Source organism: Nansenia antarctica, assembly GCF_963989245.1.
Source record: "Nansenia antarctica genome assembly, chromosome: 4".
In the NCBI taxonomy this organism is placed as follows: domain Eukaryota; kingdom Metazoa; phylum Chordata; class Actinopteri; order Argentiniformes; family Microstomatidae; genus Nansenia; species Nansenia antarctica.
This window is the reverse complement of record NC_137689.1, coordinates 14,154,260-14,180,494: the sequence shown is the minus strand read 5'-3', so window position 1 is coordinate 14,180,494 and position 26,235 is coordinate 14,154,260. Positions and strand designations below refer to the sequence as shown.

The 26,235-nt window shown below is 41.2% G+C and overlaps 2 protein-coding genes across 2 annotated transcripts; one reads left to right on the top strand and one right to left on the bottom strand.

Annotated features, from left to right (window-relative positions):
- Positions 1-3,066: 3,066 nt before the first annotated feature.
- stk36 (serine/threonine kinase 36 (fused homolog, Drosophila)) lies at positions 3,067-12,754 on the top strand (the record flags this gene model as incomplete). Its single annotated transcript, XM_080530434.1, has 20 exons — positions 3,067-3,150; positions 3,354-3,494; positions 3,728-3,805; positions 4,130-4,260; positions 4,640-4,889; positions 4,988-5,081; positions 5,215-5,384; positions 5,499-5,680; positions 5,808-5,949; positions 6,185-6,313; positions 6,430-6,606; positions 6,984-7,075; positions 7,274-7,337; positions 7,435-7,545; positions 7,641-7,715; positions 7,915-8,032; positions 8,147-8,273; positions 10,351-10,531; positions 10,747-11,736; positions 12,221-12,754. The coding sequence occupies 20 exons, from the start codon at positions 3,067-3,069 to the stop codon at positions 12,314-12,316; spliced, it is 3,432 nt and encodes a 1,143-aa protein (XP_080386560.1). The 3' UTR covers positions 12,317-12,754.
- Positions 12,755-15,712: 2,958 nt separating this feature from the next.
- Positions 15,713-19,352, bottom strand: atf5a (activating transcription factor 5a). The gene is made up of 4 exons (XM_080527876.1): positions 19,155-19,352; positions 17,681-17,929; positions 16,148-17,351; positions 15,713-15,994 (listed from the first exon to the last, which is right to left on the bottom strand). The coding sequence occupies exons 2-4, from the start codon at positions 17,820-17,822 to the stop codon at positions 15,808-15,810; spliced, it is 1,533 nt and encodes a 510-aa protein (XP_080384002.1). The 5' UTR covers positions 17,823-17,929; positions 19,155-19,352; the 3' UTR covers positions 15,713-15,807.
- Positions 19,353-26,235: the final 6,883 nt, after the last annotated feature.

Genomic DNA, 26,235 nt, shown 5'->3' with positions numbered 1-26,235 from the left:
ACTATAAAAGACTGTTCATGGCTAAGATAAAACAACACACGCATTACTTCCAGTCTCATCAGCCTATAGACAGAAAGATTCATACAGAAAGTTTTTTTTTTGTCTGGCAATGACAATGGCTGCATTAGGCAATGTATTTGAATATTCAAATTAATTCCGTGCAATCATTGTTAAATCCTTATGACGAGGTTACATACAGTATTTATAGGACAAAACACAGCAAGAGATAGTTCAGAAAAAAAAACGTTTAGCCCCTAACATTTAAGACAACTGCTGTGGGTTCTTTGCCAAGTTAGAGCTGTCGGTTTTTCTTCGCGCCAGGTGACTGATCAGCACTGTGCGCTGATTGAATCCGCCAATTGTTCGGATCTCAGAAGTGTGTCTGCAGGCAAAATGTCATCCGGTGAGTCCTTTTATATTCCGATTGATATTTACATGAGCTCTCTTTTGGTGCGGCTGAAAGAAAAAAAAAAAAAAAGAGAAGTTGAGGATTTTGTAATTTTGTTATTGTGTTGGTATGTGCTCGTGGTCAGGAAATTACTATAGGCCTGTTGTTTATGCAGGTATCCTACCGTTAATGCAGGTATCCTACCGTTTATGCATGCACCGTAGGCCAGTAATGGCAAATGTTCTAGTGCGTGTGGAGGGAACTTTGGTTCCACTTTTGGTTCCATGGGAGAGTTCCATCACATGGGGGGTTCCAGCATCCCCCCCCCTATCATTCCTATCACGTATTGAAATGCCTAATTATCGACCTACCTAATGGCTCAATAGCCGCCAGGGCCACCGGGTAATGTCTTAGTTGGCTAACCTAATTAGCGACCGGGTGCATATTCAGAAAGTGCGCTAAACAGGTGCTTCTTCAGCGCACCTTTACACTTAGGCTATTTCAGACTTAATTTGCGCTTGCCTTGAGCGTAGCCAATTGCATAGAATGGTGTGGTGCATCAGAGGGGAAATATCCCCTGTTTGAATATGCCTCAACTATAGCTATAATGTATATCTATTTCCTCTGAAACAGAGAAAGTAAAGGTCTACCAGGGTGTTCGGGTGAAAATCACGGTCAAGGAACTGCTGAAAACTCGCAGGGCTCGTCAGGCACGGATGAAAGTTGCATTGGTAAGCTGAGATCCTTTAGTTCCAAAAAGCTTAACATTTTGAGAATAATTTAGCATTGACATTGTTATTATTATGCGTGGCCTTCTGCATGACATTCTGTGTGAAATTGACCATGTTCGTTCTTACAGGAACTTTCAAATTCTCTGTACCAAGATGTTGGCGCCACATCTTTCTTCGGTGGGTGTGTTATTTTTTCTCTCAAAATAATACGTTTATAGGCCTACATTAAACTGAGACGATTTCACTAAATGTTTCATGATTGAATCGTGGAGATTTAAGCATGATTCAAGCATGCATAATTGAGCCTCATCACTGTCCCAATTAGGTCATTATTTTTATTGATATGGCTATAATTTTACTTTAATTTAATCACTTTAATTAATTCTACAGTATGTCTTATTGGTTAATATGTCGTATTTACTTAGATCACTTCATCACAGGTCATCTTTTCTTTAACTTTTCAGCTCATGCTCACTGTCTGGTGCCAGAGCCAAACTCTCATACAGGTCTTTCCATTGACAAGTCAAGTGTGACAGAGTGTTGCTCATTGTTCAATGGTGATTTCAGCTCAAGACAACAGACTGAACCTGTAGTCTACAGTGAACCCTACAACTACACTTTTCAACAGCCTTGGCCCCTACTTAACTATGGCGAAGGACAGGTAGGCAGGCATGCGTCATGCAATCAACTCTTGTTTCATTAGTTCTATTTTTGTGTATATATTGGGCTACATAAATAGCCATGTCCTCATAAAATTGATTGAGCTGTCTTTTAAAATGGCTAGGATAAGTTTATGGTTTCTGTGTATTAGTTCTGTGTAAAGAGTATTCCTCCATTGGCATTGTTTACATCTTCTGATCTTTTGTTGTAGACCTCCATGTCGTCGTTAGACCCTTGGACTCCTCCCTGCACACTAGAGAATATCAATCCTGCAGAAACCAATCACCTCTCATCATCACTGTCTGCATCATGCTGTGGTCCTGTGCAGATGGAATCCACATACAGAGCTAATTTGACAAATGTCCCTCTTTATGATACTCCTGTGTATTCTAACAGTGCTCAAACATTATCCTCTGGTTTACAAGATGTTCTGGAGTGCCCTGACCTAAGTAGTGCATGGTATCATGGGCCGAGACAGGATGATTGTTATCATAAATGTCATGTGTCAAGCATACGTATGTGTCATGTTTAAAGTTAACAATCTGTCTCTTTCTCCCTCTCTCTCTTTCTCTCTCTCTCTCTTTCACTGTGTGTGTGTGTGTGTGTGTGTGTGTGTGTGTGTGTGTGTGTGTGTGTGTGTGTGTGTGCGTGCGTGCGTGCGTGCGTGCGTGTGTGTGCGTGTGCGTGTGCGTGTGCGTATGCGTGCGTGTGTGTGAGTGAACGTCTCCAGTGTTTCCTGTATTCCTCGGCATGACCTTTACTAAAACAACACTTATTTCCAAACTTAAAATCCAAAAATAAAACAACAAAATAATATGTGAGTACGTGTGTATGTGTATCGGGTTACCCATACGAAGAAAGTATTGTCCGTTACTAGGGACGCAAACCCGGTTGTTAGGCTAAGGTCCCATGTCAAATGTCGTGTTTTGGCTGCCTTATCAATTGCTTGACTCAAATGTTTTGTGTGTGTGTCTAATAAATCGGTTTAAGAATAACACGTTGTCATTATATATCAGAATATACGAGAAAATAATGAATACATGTTCATAGATTGTAGCAAAAATATGTGTCTATGTTTTTTCTATGAAGTGTTTTAAATGGGCACCTCCTCGGACGCCTCGGGTTGATAACCGCAGTTTGGTTCTTCAACACATTGTTGTTAGCGGAGCTGCATAAAGGCAAATACACTTCTCCAGACTCTTCATGTCTTCATCGTTTATTACATATATATGTTTGATTGGCTAGCTTTGTAGGAAAAGTCGGAGAGTTGCCCAGCTAACTTACACTATGGAGTTGTATCACATTTTGGAGATGATAGGAGAGGGCTCGTTTGGACGAGTGTATAAAGGACGCAAAAAGTTTAGTGGCCAGGTAAGTTCGCTAGAATTCTAACGGGCTTCTATTAGCTAAGGCCCAGAGATGTCACTAGCTCACACAGGCCTACTGTTTGGCAATATATTGTTAGCATCATTAGTATGTTTGTAAAGCATATATATATATATATATATATATCATATCTCTATATGACCTGATATGTTGAATCGAGAGAATCCCCCTGCATGGATCTTTCCTAGGTGGTGGCACTGAAGTTCATTCCGAAGGTGGGCCGCTCTGAAAAGGAGTTGCGAAGTCTCAAAAGGGAAATTGACATCATGAGGGGACTTCAACATCCCAACATTGTTCTGCTGTTGGACAGCTTTGAGACTGAACGGGAGGTATAACCACATACCGGTTTCTTTCCACCACTGAATTTAATGTCAACACGATCTAACAATAATTTAGCAAAACAATGCTCCCATTTCAACTTCTTGATTAGTGTAATGTAACTAGTTAATGAACCAGTTAGCCTAGAGACTTTCTACAGGACTGGACTCTGTGGTCCATGGTCGTTGCTTCATGGTCGTCATGTGTATGTGTGATGATCATGCTGTCTGTCTGTGCATGGCAGGTTGTCGTTGTGACTGAGTATGCAGAGGGCGAGTTGTTCCAAATCCTTGAGGATGATGGAAACTTACCAGAGAGCCAGGTAAAACCCACTTTTTTGGAGTCCCATTGAGACCCACAATGTAGCTGCAAGTGCACACTTAAAGGAGACCTATTATGCTCTTTTTCCACAAGTTAATGTAGGTCTCTGTGCTCCCCAAAATGTCATTGAAGTTTTTTGCTGAAAATACCACTCTGATTTCAGAATCATAGGAGTTCTAATGTCCAGATTCAGACATTGCAGATAGGCATTTGAATTCCAGAAATGTGTCAGAGAGAATATGCATTCATGTACAGTACAGTAATTGATCCGATTTCAAATTCATTAACATGCTTTTTTTCACTGTATGATTTGCTCTGTGTCAAGGTCCATGAGATTGCCTGCCAGCTGGTCTCAGCTTTATATTATTTGCATTCACATCGGATACTTCACCGGGACATGAAACCACAAAATATCCTGTTGGGGAAAGGTGGGGTGGTGAAACTGTGTGATTTTGGGTAAGAATCACATGATATACATGTGTAATAATATTATCAGTAATTTGATGTGTTAGGCCATGCAAACTTGATCAATTGTTTAACAGATTCCATTTTCAGAAAAAAGAGGTGAGCGAGCAAAAGAAAAAAGAGAAAAAACAGTATCCAAGAGTCTCGAGTGTATGAATGTTCAGCTTAGATGTTTAGCTTAGAAATGTGAAACGTATGAGAAATATTAGGCAACATTTCAGTCTGATTATTAATTACAAAAAAAAGTGGGGCATCCATTAAACTATTAATCAAATATCTATGGATATCCTTAGGTGTAATTAGAAGAAATAGAAATGTTAGTGGATGATTATGTCAAACAATAGTGCTAGTTTATCTGTGTGTCCCACAGGTTTGCCAGATCTATGAGTGTTTCTACGCTGGTCCTGACCTCCATCAAAGGAACACCACTCTACATGTCACCAGAGCTAGTGGAGGAGAAGCCCTACGACCACACTGCTGACCTCTGGTCTCTGGGCTGCATTCTCTATGAGCTCCACACAGGAGTGCCACCCTTCTACACCAACTCCATCTTTCAGCTGGTGAAGCTTATAGTGAGGGACCCGGTAAAGTGGCCAGACAGCATGAGCCAGACCTGCACGGTACAAAGTTCCTGTCAATCCTGAATTAGTTTGTTGTATTTTCGCTTGGTGTTAAGACATGTCACAGTACTTGCCTTTTCTTAATCTTGCTATATTAGAGTTTCCTGAAGGGCTTGTTGACCAAAGACCCACAGAAGAGATTGTCATGGCCAGAGCTCCTCAAACACCCATTTGTTGCAGATGGAGTTCTAGGTAAGGTCATTAGGTTTGGTCTGATGTTTTTTTTTCTTCTAAATTCAGACATTGTAGGTTTCGTGATAGATCGATTTTAAGATCTCTTTGATATGTGGTTGTTGTATGTCTTCCTTGATGTCGGTGTTGGTAGTGCTATCAGTCTCCAGTGCGTCCAGCCCCCTGACAGTGACCCCTAGTCCAGACGTGCAGGCTCTGAAGCTACAGCAAGCAGCAGAGAAGGCAGCACCTCACAGTGGAGAGGGGAAGTTATTGCGCAAGGCCAGGGAACAGAGAGATAAACAAGACAAGAGGAGAAAACAGGTAACATGTACTGTATATCATGATTGTAATCATAACCATACACAGGAATCCAAGTAAACAAGGAAAACCTCTCTAAACTGTCTAATTTGTTATGACTTTGCACACTATGCTTAGATTGGAAGCATAAAAACAGATTCACTTAGTCAGGCACCCTCAAAGACAGCCCCTGCAGCAAAGCCACACTCCAAAGACACCCCTGTGGCGCCCTCAAATGGTTTGGATCAAGATATGGCCCAGACAATTGTTAATCTGAGCCTTACTACAACACAGCAAGCCAATGAGACATCTACAGACAGGTAAGAACATAATAGCACACAGCATATTGATCAAGAGTCTTGCTCAAGCAAACATAATTCCAAAATTGGTTTAAACTTTAGAGAGTCCATTCTTTACCTTTTAATTCCATTTTGTGAAAATGTACAGGGTGTCCCCTGTCTCCTGTAGGGGTCAGATCAGCCGGGATTATGAGCAGGAGTTCCCCTCTGTGGAAGTTGGGCCACGACAGGCACTGAGGCGCCCTGAGCACGGCCGCACCAGCCTGAGCGCTGTGAGGCTGCACAGCCAGGTCAGAGCAACTGGAGCACCCCCTGCTGGCCACAGACAAAGTCTGGTCTCATCATTAACTAGGAGATTGTGATTTTAATTGAACTCATGCTGTGACTCATACAGGATTGGTATATATTGGCATCAACACAAATGTGCATGGCAAAAGCCCTGCTTTGTCCTATCTTGAGGAGTTTTATCTTAAGCAGCAGGCAGCCCGTCATGGTCTGTTTTTCACTATTGGTACTTCCCATCAGGATGTTGACAGTGATGAGGAGTGGGAGAGGTTGGCCCAAGAAACAGACCCAAAGCAGCAGACCTCTGTCCCCAGTAGTCAAACCATCATTCCCCGTTTGAAAGGGAAGTTACTGACATCCAAAACCCAGGTACTGCGTACAAGCTACAGTATTGAAACAACCTATCAAGTTAGTTGACACAAAGTTACCGTAACTCCATGCAAAAATATACATGCTTTGACCTAGACCTCTGTCTTCCTGTTCAGCTATTGGATGGGATTCTGGAGGGAGCATGCCAGATTCGTCAGCCTCTGAAGGTCCTGTGTAACCTGATCTTGACCTCTGACCCAGAGGACTCTAGCCACATTGGACGTGAACTTGGCTTACCTCATTTCTTGTTTGATCTGGTCCATAATATTGTGGAGAATCCAGTGGTCGTAAAGGTTAATATTAACAAAAGTATTATATTACCCAGTCCCATTTAAAAAACCTAGGCCGACATGTAGCAGATGTGATTGGAATCATGCTCTTGTGATGAAAGGTAAATGGCATGTAAACCCAAGTGTTGTCCTTGAACTTTGGCCTAATGGTAGATGCTTGCGTTTCACACATGGTTATCCCGGGTTCAAACACAGCCCGTCATATATGCATCCTGAGAACCTTTCTTTCTCAGAATCTCTCTTTCTCTTTCTCTGTCTCTTTCTCACTCCCTCTCTCCCTCTCTCTTTCTCTCTCTCTCTCTCTCTCTCTCTCTCTCTCTCTCTCTCTCTCTCTCTCTCTCTCTCTCTCTCTCTCTCTCTCTCTCTCTCCCCACTATAAGCAACCCTGGAGTGTGACAGTGCTTGGGGATGTGATTGTTGTGCTCTTGACCTACTGGGAGAGACATCATGACTGGGAGCAAGCAGAGAACAGGTTTTAACATAAGCTTTGCTTTCTTTCTCTTCAGTTGTCATTTTTCTCAAGGTAGATTGCTGTGTCAAGTCAGCTAGTAGTGTAAACATTTTTATTCACAATGGATGTTGACATGCCTTTTAAAGCAAAAGATTTTAACGCAATGTGTTAGTACTCATTCTTGATGGCATGTTCATTCACAGTATTTTCTCACTGTAGTTTGGGAGATTTAACCAAGCCCTTTGTCAAGATTCTGCTTCGTCCTAACCCTAACCTTCTGGCGGTAAGTATCCAACCTAAACCTGAGATGACTAATCACCCATAGTGTTAATTACTCTGTACTGATCCTCTTTCTCTGTCTTTTTCTGTTTCTCACTTAGCCTCTAGCTGCCTCTGTTCTGACCATGTTCATCCAGAGTGGAGTGTCTGTGGATGTTTGCATGGACAGGTTGACTGCCGTTATCAAGAATCTGCTCTCGCCCTTGGATGAGGTACGTGTGTCAATACCCATGATGAGCACAATCTTTTTTTGTGTGAGTATACAGTACAGTTATACGGTGTTTCTCTCTTCCTCTATTTCTTTCAGACTTGCATATCTTTACCACTGGGCTGGGGCCTCTGCGATGGCCTCTTATCTTTGGTTCTCCACACCCTCTCTGAGGTCAGCAAAAACAACAAGTATAGCACAGTGTTTATTGGGCTTGTTTTGCATTGTCTTTCATACACCAACATTGGAATGTATATTCTATAATACAAGTATTCTTCTTGTTAGTTGTTTAGATATGCCTTATTAAAGCATTTTATTTTCATAGTAATATAATAAAAAGGTAATTCCCCTTTTCCCTTTTCTCTCTGTACAGAATGAAAACAGTCCACAATCTATATCTTTGGATTTGAGCCTTATGCGCCGCCTGTGGGTGAGAGTTGGTACTTCATTGGAAAAGACGGCACCCAAAACAGACTTTTGTTCCTCAAATGGTATATGAGACCCAGCTTACGGTATATCTAATGCCATATTCATTCATCATATGAATGTTTGGTTTTACACCATGCCACATTATCTAATTTTTTTCTAATCTCCTCTCCCATCAGGACTATATGTCTTCCTGTCGATCACCCTGTTTGTCTTCACCAGGGATCCGTACATGTGTGTTCCCCTGTTCTCAGAGGGTGACACAAACTGCATACAAACCCTGGGCCGTCTGCTCATCACCGATTGGTAAGTGGCAGCACTTTTTTCTCTTCTGTGAGTGATGGCTTGTCCTTGCTGCATATACAGTCATGTCAAAAAGAGAAGAAAAGCCAAATCGGATATCATTCCACACAGAACTCAAAAACTGGACTGGTCAAAAATGATGGTTAATGGTTAATAATAATAATAATAATAATAATAATTAACTTAATTTTTGTTAGCACACCCTTTGGAAAAAATAACTGAAATCAATCGCTTCCTGTAACCATGAATGAGTTTCTTACACCTCTCTACTGGAATTTTGGACCACTCTTCTTTTGCCAACTGCTCCAGATCACTCCACAGGTGTTCTATGGGATTTAGATCTGGACTCGTTGCTGGCCACTTCAGAACTCTCCAGCGCTTTGTCTTAAACCATTTCTAGGTGCTTTTTGAAGTATGCTTTGGGTCATTGTCCTGCTGGATGACCCATGACCACTGATGGAGACCCAGCTTTCTGACACTGGGCCCTACATGGCACCCCAACATTTTTGGTAGTCTTCAGATTGTATGATGCCATACACACAGTCAAGGCATCCAGTGCCAGAAGCAGCAAAGCAACCCCAAAACATCTGTGAACCTCCACCATGTTTGACTGTAGGGACTGTGTTCTTTTCTTTGTAGGCCTCATTTCATTTTCTGTAAACACTACAATGATGAGCTTTACCAAAAAGCTCTATTTTGATCTCATCTGTCCACAGGACGTTCTCCCAGAATGATTTTGGCTTCCCCAAGTACATTTTGGAAAACTCCAGTCTGGCTTTTGTGTCAGCAGTGGAGTCCTCCTGGGTCTCCTACTATAACATCCCATTTCATTCAGATTGTGAAGGATAGTAAGAGCTGATGGTCAGCTTGAACTTGTTTGGAAGTTGGTTGAGTTTTTTTAACCACCATTCCAACAACCACCAATCTTTTTATCAATTCTTCTCTTCCGTCCACGTCCAGGGAGGTTAGCTACAGTGCCATGGGCTGTACATGTCTTGATGACGTTGTTCACAGTGGACACAGGAACATTAAGATCTCTGGAGATGGACTTGTAGCCTTGAGATTGTCCATGCTTTTCCACAATTTGGTTTCTCAAATCCTTAGACAATTCTTTGCTCTTCTTTCTTTTCTCCATGCTCAGACACAGACACACAACACAATGGTTGAGTCAACTTTTTTCCATTTTAACTGGTTTCAAGTGTGATTTCTATATTGCCAGCACCTGTAACTTGCCACTGTTGAGTTTATATACAAATTAAAGGAGCATTACATGCTTGAAATACAATTATTTAATAATAATAATAATAATAATTCATTATAATTTATATAGCGCTTTTCCGAGGCTCAAAGACGCTGACAATACAGGAGATACGGAAAACACAAAAACAGGGGGGGGGGGGGGGGGTGGCCGGGATGGGGGAGATGGCTAGGGGTAGGGGAGGCTGTAGGCATGGGAGAACAGGTAGGTTTTGAGGTGGGATTTAAAAGTGAGGAGTGAGGGTGAGTCTCTGAGTGGTTGAGGGAGAGAGTTCCAGAGGTGGGGTGCAGCTCGTGAAAAGGCACGGTGACCGAAGCCTTTGAGTTTTGAGGGTGGGACAGTGAGGGGAACAATGGATGAGGATCGGAGGGTACGGGTAGGGCGGTGGGGGAGAAGGAGGTCAGTCAGGTAAGGGGGGGCCAGGCTATGGAGGGCTTTGAATGTGAGGATGAGTACTTTGAATTGTATACGTTCTTTGATGGGGAGCCAGTGGAGAGAGTGGAGGACAGGAGTGATGTCTTTAACTTAAATTAACTAATTAATTTTAATTGCCAATCATTTTGTCCAGTCCATTTGTGGAGTTCTGTGTGGAATGATATCAGATCTGCCTTTTTTTCCTCTGCTTTTTTGTGTTGTTCCAAAACAAACAAAATAAATAAACATGTGAATACCAAAGCATTTGTAAATTGTAACAACGTTCTGGGAGAAGTGGTGTATTATCTGACAGAAGTACAGGGGTGCCAATGTTTCCAGTCCACGACTGTAACACTAGCCCTACTGACACAGTTTGATGCTAAAAGTTCCTTTTCCTTTACTCTACAGTCTTTACAAGCCTTCTGAGGGGACTACTGGGCAACTCTGGGGGGACTTTAGTTTGAGCAGCCTATCAGTGTTGAGCTGCCACCTACTCTGCTTTCCATTTGCCCTGGACTTGCCCTCGGAGACCATGGCCAAAGTCCTCCAACTGTATAATAGCTGTGGCATCGTCTCAGGCCTACTGCAGGTCAGGATCTACCTCTCTGTTAAAATGTGAATGTTTGACTTAGAAAATATATTTGTGCTGCAACTAAGGATAACAATTGCTCCAGTCGTAAATCAGGTTAATCCTAATTGCAACTCCACGCTGCTGTCTTGCTACCATTGGGAAAACATTTGTGATGTTTCCAGTCTGCTGTTTGATCTTTGATGAGTTGACAGTATTGTATTCTTTCCCTTTAGGTGATCCGAAGCCTTCCTCCATCGCTCCTGGAGCTGCCTCTCTCTCTGCTGTGCCGCCTACTCCTCTGTGACCCAGTCCACTCTGTCTCCTGCTTCACAGCAGTCACTGGTGCCTGTGGCTTCTTCTCCCCACCCAGGGAGGGGAAGAAGGGCAGCGAAGACCAGCTCACAGTCTCTAGGGACCAGGCTCCAGTGTCTGAGAGTAGGACTGCCAGCTCACTGCTCTCTGCCCTGCTGCAGCCAGAGGCCCTGTGGAACTCCGCTGTGGAGCTCCTCACCCTGCTGTCCCAGGCAGCACGTTCCTCTCCCTGGCCCTCCTGCCCTGTCCTGTACCTGGAGCCCACACCCCTGCACCAGGCCCTGGCTCACCTTGACGACAGGGTCAAAGCTGCCACCTGCAGCCTTCTGGGTAACTTGAACCCCTTTAGGGACCCACAACTGCTGCTACAATCTGTCATTTTCAAAGATATGATTGGCTGTCTTCGTGACCCCTCTCCGTCTGTCCGGAGAATGTCCTGCCGAGCGGTGGGGAATTGGCTTGGGCTGATTGGACAGGCTGGGTTGAAGACTGTCAGGCCCAATGGGAGAGGTGCTGTCATTGGGAGAGATACCAGACATGTTTCCACAGCCCAGCACAGTATGAAGGACAAGGACAAGAGTGTGTGCTTCCAGGTCGGGGCAAGAGAAGATTCAGCCTCGACGCTCATAAACGGAGTGAACCAAGAGGAGGGGAACAGATGGGTGGAGGAGGCCAAGGGTGCAGCCGCCATGCTGGTGTGCCTTATTACTGACATTGATGCGCTGACACGCCAGCACTGCTGTGCAGCCCTGGGAAACATGGCCACTGTGGATGGGGGGGTGTCTACACTGCTAGACAGAGATGTGCCCCAACTGCTCCTTCAGGCTGCCTGTGCCGATTCACAGCATTCTGTCAGACAAGCGGCGATCGCTACCCTCTGCGTGTACAGCCAGCACGACTTACTCCGACAGGTAACGGAACTAATGCAAAGTAAATGTGAGATGGTGGATATTACTTTCCGTCTACGAAAAAAAAAATCTAAGAATTTGCTTTATTTTTCTCCTAAAGAAAATGTTAGATGTTACACTTTCTAAATGGTGCTTTAAAATCTATCTATCTGTGAAAGAGGATTATTGTTGTCTGTTTTTCTCTCAGAATGACTGATTGCCCACAAAATCCAGAGACATATTATTTATTTATCAGTCTCTCTATTTAATTCATTGAATTATTCAAATGTTGACCAACTCTCATAACGAACTTCACCACTGTCTTCCCACATCATTGCCTTGGGCTAATTTATCCCTCCCCACCCCACCACCATCACCACTACCACCACCATACATACATACACATATACACACACACACACACACACACACACACACACACACACTGTGCTGTGCTAGGATCATATTAAAATCTCACTACTCTCTCCCATCTTTTTTCTTATTTAAGGCCCTGGTGTCCTTTGATGCACGTGAAAAACTTTGCCAGGCTTCACAGCATGCACCTCCACAGTGTGACTATCGTCAGATCATTAACCAGCTATGAGTGCCAGTGGGTGAGAGACATGGATTAGACTTGTGGACCAGCCAGTCTCCTGCTGCCTAATACTGGGATTCACTAAGTAAGCTGGATGGCCACACTCATCTGCAGTGAACAGTGAACAAGATTCTTTAAAACCAGCATAATGTGTCACATTTTTAGAGAGTACTAGCGAACATTTTTGCACTCGGAAATTGGAATGAGCAGAACAACACATTGGTTGGTTTAATTAGGCTAATATGTTGTTTGTGTAGATGGCATGATGATGTCTGGCCTCAGAATGCATTGTTTATGAAACGGTTTATGTTGTAATGTTTTAATAATTAATGTACAATATTTGAATATGTCATGAAATGTCATGATTATGAATCAGAATCTGAATTCTTTTTGGGTGATTCTTCTGATTCTGATTCTGAATATGTCATGAATTGTCATGACGGTAATCTCAGCAGGAATGGTTTAGTATCATCATTAAATAATAGTGTTTTTTCTCTTGTTATACATTCGTTTTTTATTAACTTTGTACTTAAATAGCCATATTGGTCTAAGTAAATAACATTCCAATGACTGAGGACTGAATTTGTCATCTAATTATTTGTTTTGACCTCATATGAAATATTTTATTCCTATGGATTCCTAATTCGTTGTAGGACTAAGATTCAACATTATTTTGTATTAAATCATTATTTTCATTAAAATGAAAAGGGAGATTTTATTTCACACTTTCGATTGAGTTTGACAGACTGGCTGTAGCCTATTCAAAAACCTTACATCAGATTTAAGTTCTTAAAGCTCGAAATAACAATTGGCCAAAGTGGACAACTGCAAAGACTCAACTTACAATGTGTGCTACTTTAATTCAGTTCAGTAGTGCGCGGCTTTCAGTCCAATCAAACGGACGGCCTAGGCCTACTATCTGGCGAAAGTTTCATGTTTTCTATGCACATAGCGGGAGATCCTGTTGCAGATGTTATGGAGTAAACTGCGAATGAATGAGTCCAGTTAACGTTTAAAATTGCCATATGAACTTTCCCCTGAAAGACTCCTGAACCAGTATTGAGACAGTTATTTTTTTCCCAAAAATAATTATTTAACATGATGATCTCAATAAAGAATGTAACCAACCAATATAGCGCTGATCGACGACGGAGAATATACGGTCTTTCAATGTTGAGCAATGTGTTTTATAACTCTTGATGCCATAAATCAAACGTTTAAATGCTGCTAATTTTAGAATTCTGAAACAGAAAGAGTGAAATATTAACGTGCAATAACATTGTCGGGGGAATAGTTGCCGCCGGTAGGCTATGCACCATATTCAATTCACACACACCATTTTCAGCATATCTAAATATAATAATAAAATGGAAAACAAGTAACTTTTTGTTCCTTTTTTTTTTTTTTTTTACCCATTATTAGCATCTCACAGCCCCTGCGCAGTGAATATCGGCAGGTCAATCTCTCTCACTCCCTCTCACACCCAATTTGGAATGGGTCTGAATGCATCTGCCATTATTTTTGTAACCAAAACAAAACAGATCAAACAATATCAATAGGCCGACACATAGGCAGCAGCCCAACTAGTTAATTATAATTATGACATTTATGTGACAATATTTTGTCATTTAGAACTCTCCAATAATCGAATGATATAATATTCCCTGACAATTTAAGTATTCTTGTGTGACAAAGGAGCAGCAGCATCGGCATAAAACCTTCAACAAAATCGGCATCAAGCCAGCTTCAGGCCTACATTAGTCCATGTAATCCCTGCTTTGCAATAACATCAATATCCACATCTTTACTTTTAATGCCCCGTTTTGCAGCCGTTCCTAAACCTACCCTAATCTCTTCGTTTATGTAAATCCCCCTGGTTGTTCGTCAGCAATTACCCATGCCATGGATGAGATCAAAACATGAATGAGCTGTTATTGATGACACAAATCACTTTATTTGGATATAACGAATGACATATAAACACAAAGAAAATATACTGAGAGGAAACATTAGAATTGATTTAAATGCATGAGGCTTAATGTTTTAAATATTTCAATATCACAAAATGACATTCATACACATTGCATTCAAAGCTGTATTTCATAAACATGATTGTATATCGCCATGATGTCAGAGCTTATTTGAAAAAAGATGCAGTGTATGCTACTCTCATTCATCCAAAATGAATTATGAATCTCTACCAAACATTGAGTTTATCAGTGAGACATTTCACACTTATTGCGTTTGAACTTACGATCTATTAAAAAAGCTAAAACAAGTTAAATTAATTCAATGTAAAATTATTACATATATGCTTTTATGTTAACATGTCCTTAAAGCAGATTGATGTCTGCAAAAACAAATGTAATCCCTAATTACAAGAGGTGTGTTGTTCCTAAAATAATTGACACTGCATCCTCATCAACAAAAGCCGGAAAAAACATGAAAAGCTATCACAAACATTCTAGTGGAAAATAGTTTTTGTTTTTAGAAAAAAAGCTAAAGGCTACTCTCTCTCAAGACACAATTGAAAAACTCTTACAAATCAGAGCAAACCAGCCATATAAAATCACAACCCCTGAATGTTTTCGCTTTTACAGCAAGTAGAGACAGAGAGTCCCACATTGTTTGAAATCGTATAGTTAATTCCAGTGAAGATAATTTACAATTGAATTTGCTGTGAGACAGCATGGATGTGAGGTGTTTATGGAAGTTGTGTACAGTAGCTGTAGCATCATACAGAAATCTAATTAATTTTAATAGCCATTAAGTCTTGCCATGCAAAAAAAAAAAAAAACTTTAATGGGCAAGAGCTCAATTGCCTGGCACTACTTGTAGGACTTTGGCCATGAATTGCATAACCTGAGCTGCAAAACTGATTGTAATATATTGCAATTTGCAACTGAGGAAACAAAGTCATAAGTCACCCTCAATGAAATCTCCAGTCCTCTGTAAAGGCAGTTTGCATTCTTATTCATATAACCTCAATTTAAGTCATTGGAATAGTAATTTGCAAAATATACAAATAGCATAAAGCTGCCACAAATATACTGACATTCTTTTGACATTGATATAATAGTATTATAGAACACAAATCAAAATACATTATGCTGAATTACTGACATCAAAGCCCAGGGCTTTGACAATTCACATAATCTAACCAGTGTTATAAAAACACATCAGGTCACTGGGGGAAATCAAGCCAATCTCAGTTCGAAGATCATTCAACAGGTGATCAATTGAAAAAAAATTGATTGTCAGTTAAAACAATGCAGCGTCACAGTGCAGGCTTACTTGGTTGGACTTGAGTAGTGCGGAAATAGTGGTAGTATAGAGTATAGTAAAAAAATAAATAAAATAAAAAACGTAATGAAAACATGCAATTATAAGCCTTGGCCCCCACCCACAAAAGAACAAACAAACAAAACATTCAATCGAACATTCAAACTTAAAATGTCTCTTGTTACGCTTCCTTCAAATCTACTTGCGGAAGTTTGGTATCAGGTGTTGGTGTCCTGCTTGAGCCGCTGGCTACGGGCCTTGTAAACTTCAATCAGTAGGTCTTTAACGTATTGGATCTCCCGTTCTACCGATTCTGCCTTATCTCGAAGCTCTCTGTTCCGCCCCTCAAGACCATGCAGCTGTTCCTCAAGGCAGTCTAGCTCCACCCTTTTCCGCTGGCGATACCTGCATTGAGGGGGATGGGTGGGGTGAGTTCAAGCAGAAGACATTATCAGTCAGTGAGTGAAAATCAAATGTCAATATTGTTTTTGGTTCTGGTATGAATTAATCAGTAGGGATACACTTTGAACAACCACTAAGTTTGCAGGGCTCATATACCTGTGAGCGGCGGTTTTGTTCTGATCTCTCTTCTTCTGCTTGCGTTCTCCATGGACCATTGGAATGGCTTCCAGTTCTGGTTTCACAGGGCAGGGGTCCTCCTTCAACCCCCGACCTTGTCTATGGCCTGGAGACCCAAAGTCAAGACCCTCCCTATCCACTGACAGACACTCAGAACCCTGGTCCCCTAGGAAACCACAGTGAAAGTCATGTTGACGGCCCATCTCTAAACCCTCTGCTTTGACCTGTTCGCTAACAGTTCCTAGGAAGCTGTGATAGGCCTCTGATTGTGTTGTTGCCTGAAGATAACCGCCACTGTTCTCGGTTTTCCAAGGAATGGTGGCCTTTGCCGCCACCTCGCCACCAGCTTTGACATTACTCAACTCCTCTATCTCACTGCTACCAGCACCTCCACCACTGACATTTACTTCCCTTACGCCATACATCAACAGCTCCTCTTTCTTGTGTGAAATATCCAATGGCCCACCAAAGCCATACCCACCACAAACAACTTTGCCTCCGCCTACAACCTCTTCTGTAAAGCGACAATGTTTGTCCTCCTTGGGTAGAATGGCACATCTTCTTATCTCGACTGCACTGCCTAGACAGTAACTCTTGGCTACCACCCGCTCGTCCTCCACACAGCTGTAACTACCATTAAGTGTCCCTGCTGAGCTACCTGAGTTATTTCCTTTGGAACTCCATATGCTATTCTCATAGGCCTCGCCCACCCTCACCCCTTCAGAAACTCTTTTACGACCACACCCATTGGGGCGACAGCCATTGTAAGGGGCGTGTCGAGGATTTTTTGATCGACCAATGGGACCTCCACAAAAGCTCAGCAGGTCTAGTTCACCAGTTGCCAGGGTAACAAGAAGAGGGCTGGATTCCGATTGGTTGGAAGTAGAATATGACGGATAGGGCAACTGGTAGTATGACTGAGGACCGACTGGCAGTGGACCCTTGTCACATTTTCCCAATTTTACCCCTTTCTCTGGTATTGGTTCGGACAGGAAGTAGTCCTCCAGTTGAGCAAGCTCCTCTTGAAGCAGAGAGGTCATGACCTCTAAGTCCGAGGGCACCTGGGTATCATTGTGAAGGGGTGAGGGGGGAAGGGAGGCGTGAGGGGAGGGAGAGGAGTGGGGGGTTGGGAGGTAAGAGGAGAAATCCACTTCTTCCGTCATCCAGTCAGTGAGACCATCACCTATGGAGAGAAGAAAAAAAAAAAGAAATATGGATATATGCAAATAACATTGTCACTTATTTTAACTAAAGTAACATAATAATGCTAATAAAATATTACATCTCGACAATAGATTAAAAAAAACATTTTTAAAGGAAATACCATGCTAGTTTTTAAATGACATATTTGTAATTAAAGATTATTCATTTTTAAAAAGTAGCTACGTTTCTTGGCTAATAAATAGAGACGTAACTAGTTTATTACTCACTGTTCGAGGAGAACGAATGTGCTGCAGTGCGGTGCCCACCTGAAATGTGGAAAAATAAAAAAGCGTACTCTCTGCAACTCACCAATTAAGTGCTGACTCTCCTCTGGCACCTCCCCCCTGCACCCTTGTGATTGGCTGTGGTTAGCCTGTGGGTGTGAGAGAGCGAGGGGGTCTACCGGGCAGACGCGAAGAGTCTTCCAAAGAGGAGCTGATGTTGCCATCATTATGTCTATTCGTATTTTGATTCAGTCCAAGTCCAAGCGTACGCTGTGAGTTGGTAGGGTGTGAGAGTTGAGCCACAGTGAACAGGGCTGGGTGAGCATAATGAAACCTAGGAGGTAACGAATGAGGGGGAGGTGTTAAAGCAATTCTGTAAAACTCAAGAGTCACTACTCATCACTCAAAACAGTAGTTTTTCAACTTAACAACAACCGCAACAACCTGTAGGGGGCAAGTGAGGTCAGGCCCCCTACAGGCCCCCTACAGGTTGGTATTATTGACACTTAAAACACACCAATGCTGTTGAATAGCAGGTGAACACATTGGACAACATCAAGTCAGAGAATGCCACCTCAAGCCACCTTGTGTGTTTTGTTTCATGTGTATTGTAACAAAAAACTGTTACAAAGTTATAGAAAGTTACCCTTGTCCACAATGTCCCCAAACATGAACTTATCTGACCCTTTAAATTCAGACCAAACTACCAAGTATCAGTGGAAATAGCTAAAACCCCACAAACTGCAAGCTTTTGTGCAGGCAAAATGTTCGTCAGAAAAATAGCTGTACATAAGGTTACTGTAACTTCCGCATGTTCAGTCTGAAATACCCAAGAAATATATATAAGTATAACACCTCTTTGTATTCTGAATACTTGACATGGGAACTGAGAAACGTACGGTGGGGCCAGGGGTCTGTCAACGCCAAAGGTGCGTGGGGCAGATGCACTTGATGCCCTGAACACACGTGGGCTACGTCAATGACGTAATGCATCATTATTTGCATTATGTTCTAGAATAACCCAGACACATCTCACCGTTACCATACGCTAACCCTCAACAATTATCCAAGCACAGTTAAAACAATAACTAGCTGGAAAGTGGCACAGGCTGGTAAAGATGAACACAAATGAACTAAAATTGTAATAATTACCCTGACAAACTCAATATAAAACCAGAGCGACCTTCCATGAAACTACCAACAAGCAACAAAAGACTTAGCTGTCACTTACATCGTCCTACACATTTATAATGAAAATCGTACTTTGCAATACTGTTATTACTACCACCGTTATGACATTATTACCCCACGTGAACATTATGTTCATAGTTCTATGTTATTATTGTTGTTGTTTTTGTAAGGCAAAGTTTCCCCAAGTACCAACAACGTTTAGGCTATAGCCTACTATAAGCACTTATAACTTCAGAGTGAAAAGAGATACAATGACTTTGTAGGCTATATTACATTTCTAGGCTACATTCTAACCCAAATAGAGTCTGTCAACAAAGTTTAAGACCGCTTCACCCAAGATCAGTCACAAAGAAACGAGTTGAACTTACTCCATTCTGGCTGAAAATGTTGTGAGTTTAGGGTGCGTTGCGAAAGCAAAGCACGGCGTCTTCGGGAGTCCGAGTGCTTCTGAATTTAAAAAGCCATGTCTTCCTCTCTGAATATCCAGGACAGGAAAGAAGTCAGGTCGGGTTGTTGCTTTGTTGTGATGAACTTGATGACTGAGGAGAGACGATTAATTGAGTGAGAGCATCGGTTCATTCACACCTAGCAACCAACTGCGTCACGAAGGGAAACCATGCTGCAAGATTCCTCCGCCCTCCATCGTGTTTACCAGAGGACCTCCGAGTCAGCTAGGCGTCCACTGTTACTGTACGAGACTGGTACATTGTAGATACGGCATTCAATATGATCGCTCTGCTATTGGCAGAAATTGCTGTCATAATATTGGAAATCCATGTTTTTTTTAGGAAGGGTGGGCGTTGGCTTTTCAGACTATGAAGACCCCTAGTGCACAAATGCAAACATGTCTAATGCATGCCATGAATGTGCCAATGCCTTGATTTCATAGAATGTAAACAAAGTACAAACACATTGTTTACTTTACGGGGACTACTTAATTTCATGCAGCGAGGAAGAACACCATTTGCTATTCAGGGGATGCGTGGTTAGTATTGCCACTCCGTTGCATCAGCGCTTCAGGCAGAGAAGCAGATTGGCTGGATTTACCGAAGCTGTCGCTCTGTCATTGGCTGAGAAAGGATACATCTATTGCGTGATTGGCTAACGGGTACCAGGCATTGTACCCCAATGGTTGTTCAGTTTACCGCTCTCCGTGCACATGTTCCACGTAAACATCCCGAGTGTAAAAGGGAAGGAAAGTTTTAGAGAGAGAGCTGACACACATCTCTGTTAGGCTGTATGTATTGTGTTTGAGATGTTACAGGGCACATAAAGCCCACAAATTCCATTTTTTATTGATCACACTGGTTTCAGTTTGAGAACGGCAAGCTTTAACACATATAAAAGGGAATGGGGATAATCAAGACAGGCTAAGGCTAATTAACCCTTTTCAATGGTGAAGTACGTTACAAAGTAGGTCTATTCATTCATTAAGTGGAGTCAGTTTTAAAGTCCCTTATGAAAAATAGATGATTCTAGAACTAGACTATTTCCCAGTGTAGAACTCACAATGTGGTGTCTGTAGCTTCTTTGATGAGAGCCTAATATAACATTGACGGTCTCAGTAGGACATCAATTTACTTTACATTGATCTGACCATGGAGGGCATTAGTACAATATGACCACTGACGATTCAATGGTTGATTATTGTAGGCTATAGGCCAAGTGAGACACAGCTGGTCAACTGAAGCCTGCACTGATAATTCCTGCTAATGACTTATTATGATTATGCAAAGAACAGGACTAATGCTTGTTTTCCCCCTTTCAGCTAATCCAAAAGCCGATTGAAGGAGCTGTGTCTGCCTGTTGCTATAGTAATAGCGAACACTGCCCCCTATTTTAGACGTGTTTTCTGGTTGCTGTTGCCATGGGATTTGCTATGCTTGCTCTCTCTCTCCCTCTCGTGTCGATCCATGTTTCCCGTGAACATTTCACACCTGCTGCATCCTCGAAAAAGTTGTAATCTTCAAATAGCCTATAGGCCTAGTAGACTATGCTACATTTACAAACAATGCTTTAGGCTGGCTTTGGTTTAATTGTAAGTGTGAAACCTCAGAGAGGAGAATCTGACTTTACAGACTTGGACAGCGGCTGAATATGACATATCACGTAGCCTCATCACGTTCTATCGGAATGGTCTTATTACAATATTGATGGGCCTCATTCTGGCCATCGCAGAGGGGTTCTTTTACATTTTCTTAAGAGCTTTTGGGGAGATTATTTGATTCTTTTTTTGATTCATCCAATTGTTGAAAGAATTATGAAACGGTCTCCAAAGAAGATAACTCCAATATATTTTATATTAGCCTATATATAAAAAAAGAAATAAAAAGATGAGTTATTTCAAATTGGATAAATAATGATGTTTCGTCGAGCAGCCTAAATGGGTGGATAGGCTACAGTAGCTACCTGTCGTCGCAAATCACTTCAGCAGCATCATTATCAAAGCAAACATCTTTGTAGTAAGCTTGCTGCTACACATGACAGAGGGTTGAGTAGTTGTAGAAGGACCTGATGCAATCTACATATACGCGGTCGTAACGGAGACGAGACTAGTGAGATAATAATAATTGTTGAAGTAGTAGTATGTCTCCAAGGAAAGCGCTGACTCCTCTAGCGGCCCGCTAGTTAATTGGTCCACCGAGGCCTCCTGTTTGCGCAGCGTGAGAGAACTCCAGTGTTCAGTACACGGCCTGTGCTAGTGTTCCCTTGTCTCCATAATAATATACCTCCATTTCCTCTGTCAATAATATTCTTTTCAAAAGTGCATAGAGCAGCAAATATTGAATCTTTCCAGAATCATTCAAGTGCGCTGGAAGTATAGGCTAGGCTGATAGCCTAAGCTTAGAGCCATTTGAAAACCTGTGGATTTTCTTTTTTGAAAAAACGATATGCGGTTGCATTGCTTTATGTTGCACAGACGTAATGCTGCAAATCCCATCTTGTCATATAAATGTACATATTTCAGTTGATTAATTCGCACTATGTTCAGTGCAACAATACACACAGCCTAACTGGAACCGTCAAATGTTAATTAGGATAAATAGGCCTACATAATTGACTTCCACCAGTTGAAATGGTAGGCTAAGCCTAATGCAGTTTGGTCTACAAGTGTTTATTGTGGTGCGTTTAATCACATGGCGCCAAATCAGCGAAGTCAAAAAGATACAGCAGCATGCCAAATGCATGTATGGCACATTAGTGCGAGTTACATCACTATTTCATCACCATCTTGCTCAGATTTCATTGTTGTCTTCGACTTTTCCCCTCCTTGAACATACGACCAAAACATTTGAAGTTGAAGAATGAAGTGAATGATATTCATGCGTTCCAATAGGGAATTGTGAACGTATGACATGAATCTGTTTAGCTTGCATGTTTGTTTTCCTATGTGCATTCATGGAAATATCAGTCAATAAACCCTCTGAAAAGCATGCCTATTGCCTAGTATATCATTCGAGATTCTTTCTCGCGTGCGTAATAAACCACCCCAAAGTAACCTGCTACACAGTTCAGGTTACAGTTACAAGCTGCAGGTCGCTGTAGAACTTGTGGAATTACAGCTGTTTGAATTTGAGGAGGACCGTTTGTCTTTGTGCTCATTCAGGACGAGAGGGTGTTCAAGTGAGCGCCATGCGCATCCCAAACAATGACGCACATGGCACCGAAGAATGCGCCCAAGTTACCAAACGTCAAAGAAAGTTGTTTTTAACCTAATTTGTCTAACTTATAGAACTTGGCAAAGCATCAGTGTCCATGAATTGTATACTGTTTTCTGTTTGATTTGAATGTTTTTATATAGGAAAAAGTTCACAGCAATGAAGGGCCACAACGTGTTTGGACATCCTATATCACTCCTACTGCTAATATAATAACCTCTGACCCAACTTTTTTTAAATTTAATTTAATTTTTTATACCAGTCAGTCATGCAAGGTTTCACAGTCAAGTGCAATCAAGTCCCCGGTGGCCTCTCAATGTCGTCGACTACACTCCTGATGTGTCAAGTTGATCTTCACATGGGGCGCATGAGAGCCCTGGGGGCCTCTCGTCAATGCCTGTGAGCTCTGGATATGTCATTTTGAAGAATAGAGAATTATTTAGGTTACACATCTTGCTTCATAAGACTGAAAATAAACAAGTTAAATTACTTCTCAGAACCAAATTAGAATATTGGGAAAATGTTCAATATTGTAACTACAGCTAAGCCTACACCTATTTTGGGACTTTAAAATCCATGTTATATAGCAATATATTCTTGAAGAATATAACTTATAAATGCATCATGAGTTTAGTTGTCTTACATCAGAACTCAAAATATAATCTTGTTCTAGTCCATTGTTTGTAAACAATGTCATTGTAAACAAACAACACCATATACCTGTAGCTTCAAAACATGGTTAAAACTATAATGTTCATCTCATGGATGGTCAATTCTTGCATCCATAGCTCTGTCTATGAAATTGAGTGGTTACATTTCTCTAGCCCCATTCCTCTGCTGCTCACCCAAAAAGTGAAGCTTTGTTGTTGTTTGTATCCCAGAATTCCTCTTAAGAAAAGTTAAATAATGAACATGGAAGCCTATAGGGCTATCAATCTATCTGTAGGCCTAACAATTAAGAAAATAATGCACACTGTACCACAACATGCAAGTTAAAATGTAGGAATAAATAGACAGTACACTGATTACTGAGACAACTCACAATAGAGCGTATTAGAGAATACTTTCCACAAACATAAAAACATAAATGATGAGGTAAACTGTTCACTCACACTTTATCAATGATCATGGACTTCCTGCTGTAGGACTATGAAGTGTTGGTAAGCATGTTGATTGACAGTGATACATATTGCAATATTTTGAAAGACTAAGTGCATAGTGGTGTCACTTCACCTATTAAGTTAAACTAAGTAAATCATTGTATTACTGTTACACAGATACATTACAGTCAATGTTATTTGACATAATTGTGTTGCCCTCATCTGGCCACTGTAGGTATGGTGCTGACTCTGAGGTTCCTAGTAGTTTGTTTCACTCTGTGTGTGCGGGTTTCATATACAGCAGCGTACTGTTTTTGTCTTCATCTGAACTTTCTCCATGGTAATTTCTGTTAAATCACAGTTAACTGTTGTTTTCAATATCAGACATTTATGACGTGTGTGTGTGTGTGTGTGTGTGTGTGTGTGTGTGTGTGTGTTTGTTTGAAAGTGGTGAGTGGGCAAGAGGTTGCCACATTTGTCCCTCTTATCTCTCTTAAATTGCTTTGAACTCAAATAAGGATGTCAAAAAACATTTAGAGGTGCCTCCCGTGCCCTGCACATACTAAAGGAAACTTGTGAAAACATGTTGTGAACGATGGCAGGATTCATTTGACAGAAAATCTGGCTGATGTATTTTGAGCAGAGACTGTCTATATGTCTTCATTTCATCATGTCTTTAAATACTTTTCAGCCATGCTCTTGATATATTTCCCATTAATATTGACAACACCCAGTGAGACCCTTGCTTACTCAGACCCAGACCAACCTATTAGGTGCTAAAGGCCCGGGGACCATGTCAATCTGTGCATGTGAAACTGGAGAGTGATCACTCATTGCTCATTAATATTTCACCAACACTGAACCTAGGTGTCACTCACGCTCATCGCCACGCTCAAGAGCGTAGCCTGCCTCCTTAAAGAGCATCTTATTATTCAACATAAGGCACCCTAGAGGCTCACAGGTACTGCATGGCATGTGGAATTCTCAATGTCAGACAAAGACAGATATAGTCCAAAACAACTCCTATGTTCACAGTCTTTCAAGAGATAGAGCTTTTAATAGTAACTTGTGTGTGTTTTCAGGTAAGGTTAGTTTGACTGTGAGTGGGAGCAGCTTTACCTGCTCTGGCCTGAGGGGAGATGGGTCATGTACATGTCTCACTCTATCAGCATCAGAGGGCATTAGGATGTTTTTTAGTTGCTCCATATCAAGCGGAGAGAATGAAAAATTGACTCTTTGCTGCAACGCTAAATCCAGCTGAATCTATGTGACAGATATTAAGTGTCTGCCTGTGATTTCCTGCGTGTCTGTATCAGGCCGGTGTCATGCATTAATCACTTAAAATCCAGTAGCATGTTAGCGTGTGTCAACATGTCCCTTTAAAGCACTGCCCACTCACTGACTTGACATGAACCAGGGGGACTGAGGCTAAAGCTGAATTATTTATTCTCTAGCAAGGTTTAGTTTCATACTGATTTCATCTCATTGGTCCAATCACTGGGTATTTTCATGAACATATTTTCTTAGACTCATGCAATAAAAATGTAAATGTCACCTACCGCTGTTTTTATATTCCACATTTACTATGATATTTTCCTGGAATTATTTTTGATGAATCAGGTAGTACAATTAAAAAGTAATTCCCTGTTGCAGTTTTTATTTCTTTCCCATTTGCATTAATATAAAGAAAAACAAGGTAGCCTATTTGGCACTTTCGTTGGAAACCTGAGAGACTAAAGAATCAGAGTATCTATAGTCTGTATACGGCACTTAGTAATAATAACTGCTAATTAGAGTAGACTTTAACTTAGTGTCAGAGCTGCCTGTGTGTTAGGGACAAAATGAAACAACTGATGATTATGCATTTCCATTTTTAATTTGAAATGATAAGAGTATTACCATATGGCATTCCATAAGTACCATCTTGTCTGCGGCTTAAGTAGAACAGAGAATGTAGACTCTGACCTGAGACTGGTTTACAAGCGTTAGCATGCTCATGTTGTGTTATTTCCCAGTATGAAAAGTACTTATAATATAATAGAATATAGAATAATATAAAAAAACAGATCATCATAATTTTTATGACAGTCTGACCAAACATACATAAAGCATACCATATCTGGCACAAAGATTTTGTTTTATCAGGACAAACGAAGTTTAATATGCCATTAATATGATGACTATTAATCAAATCTTAGACCATTTAGTAAAAGTTGAACTATATGTTCATTGGAAATAATAACTGTGTATATACATACACTCTATTAAAACTTTTGGCAACAGGCAACAGTTGTCATTTACATATTTTCCCTCTTTACACAGAGTTCCCTTTATAGATCCATTGGCAGTAGAAACTAATTTAACTAGATTGTGGATACAATTGCAATCTAAATACTATAAACTCTTATAGTATTAATACTATATAGTATTAATATCTCAATACTAAAAACTCTTAAATTGACTATTAAACAGATTAAGAAGTAAAAAATAAAATAAAAAGACGCTTCCCTTTCATTATCTAGCCTTCCTTTTGAGCACCAGAGCATCTTAGATGCCTATCCATCACACCGGAGAAGTCCCATCCTTATAAGGCTGAGATCTGCACGTGTGGGCAGTGACTCGAAGCAGCAGTAGAGTTCAGACGATTGGGAATGCTCTCTCCTGATACAAATCTATCCCGCAGACGTCCC

What these genes read in the sequence shown, in the direction of transcription:
- atf5a (XM_080527876.1), bottom strand. Translation starts at nt 17,822, where the DNA reads ATGATGGCAACATCAGCTCCTCTTTGGAAGACTCTTCGCGTCTGCCCG. An exon ending in GGAGAGTCAGCACTTAATTG is followed by an intron (nt 17,352 to 17,680) that starts GTGAGTTGCAGA and finishes TTCTCTCCATAG; the next exon opens with GTGATGGTCTCACTGACTGG. An exon ending in AACAAAACCGCCGCTCACAG is followed by an intron (nt 15,995 to 16,147) that starts GTATATGAGCCC and finishes CCCTCAATGCAG; the next exon opens with GTATCGCCAGCGGAAAAGGG.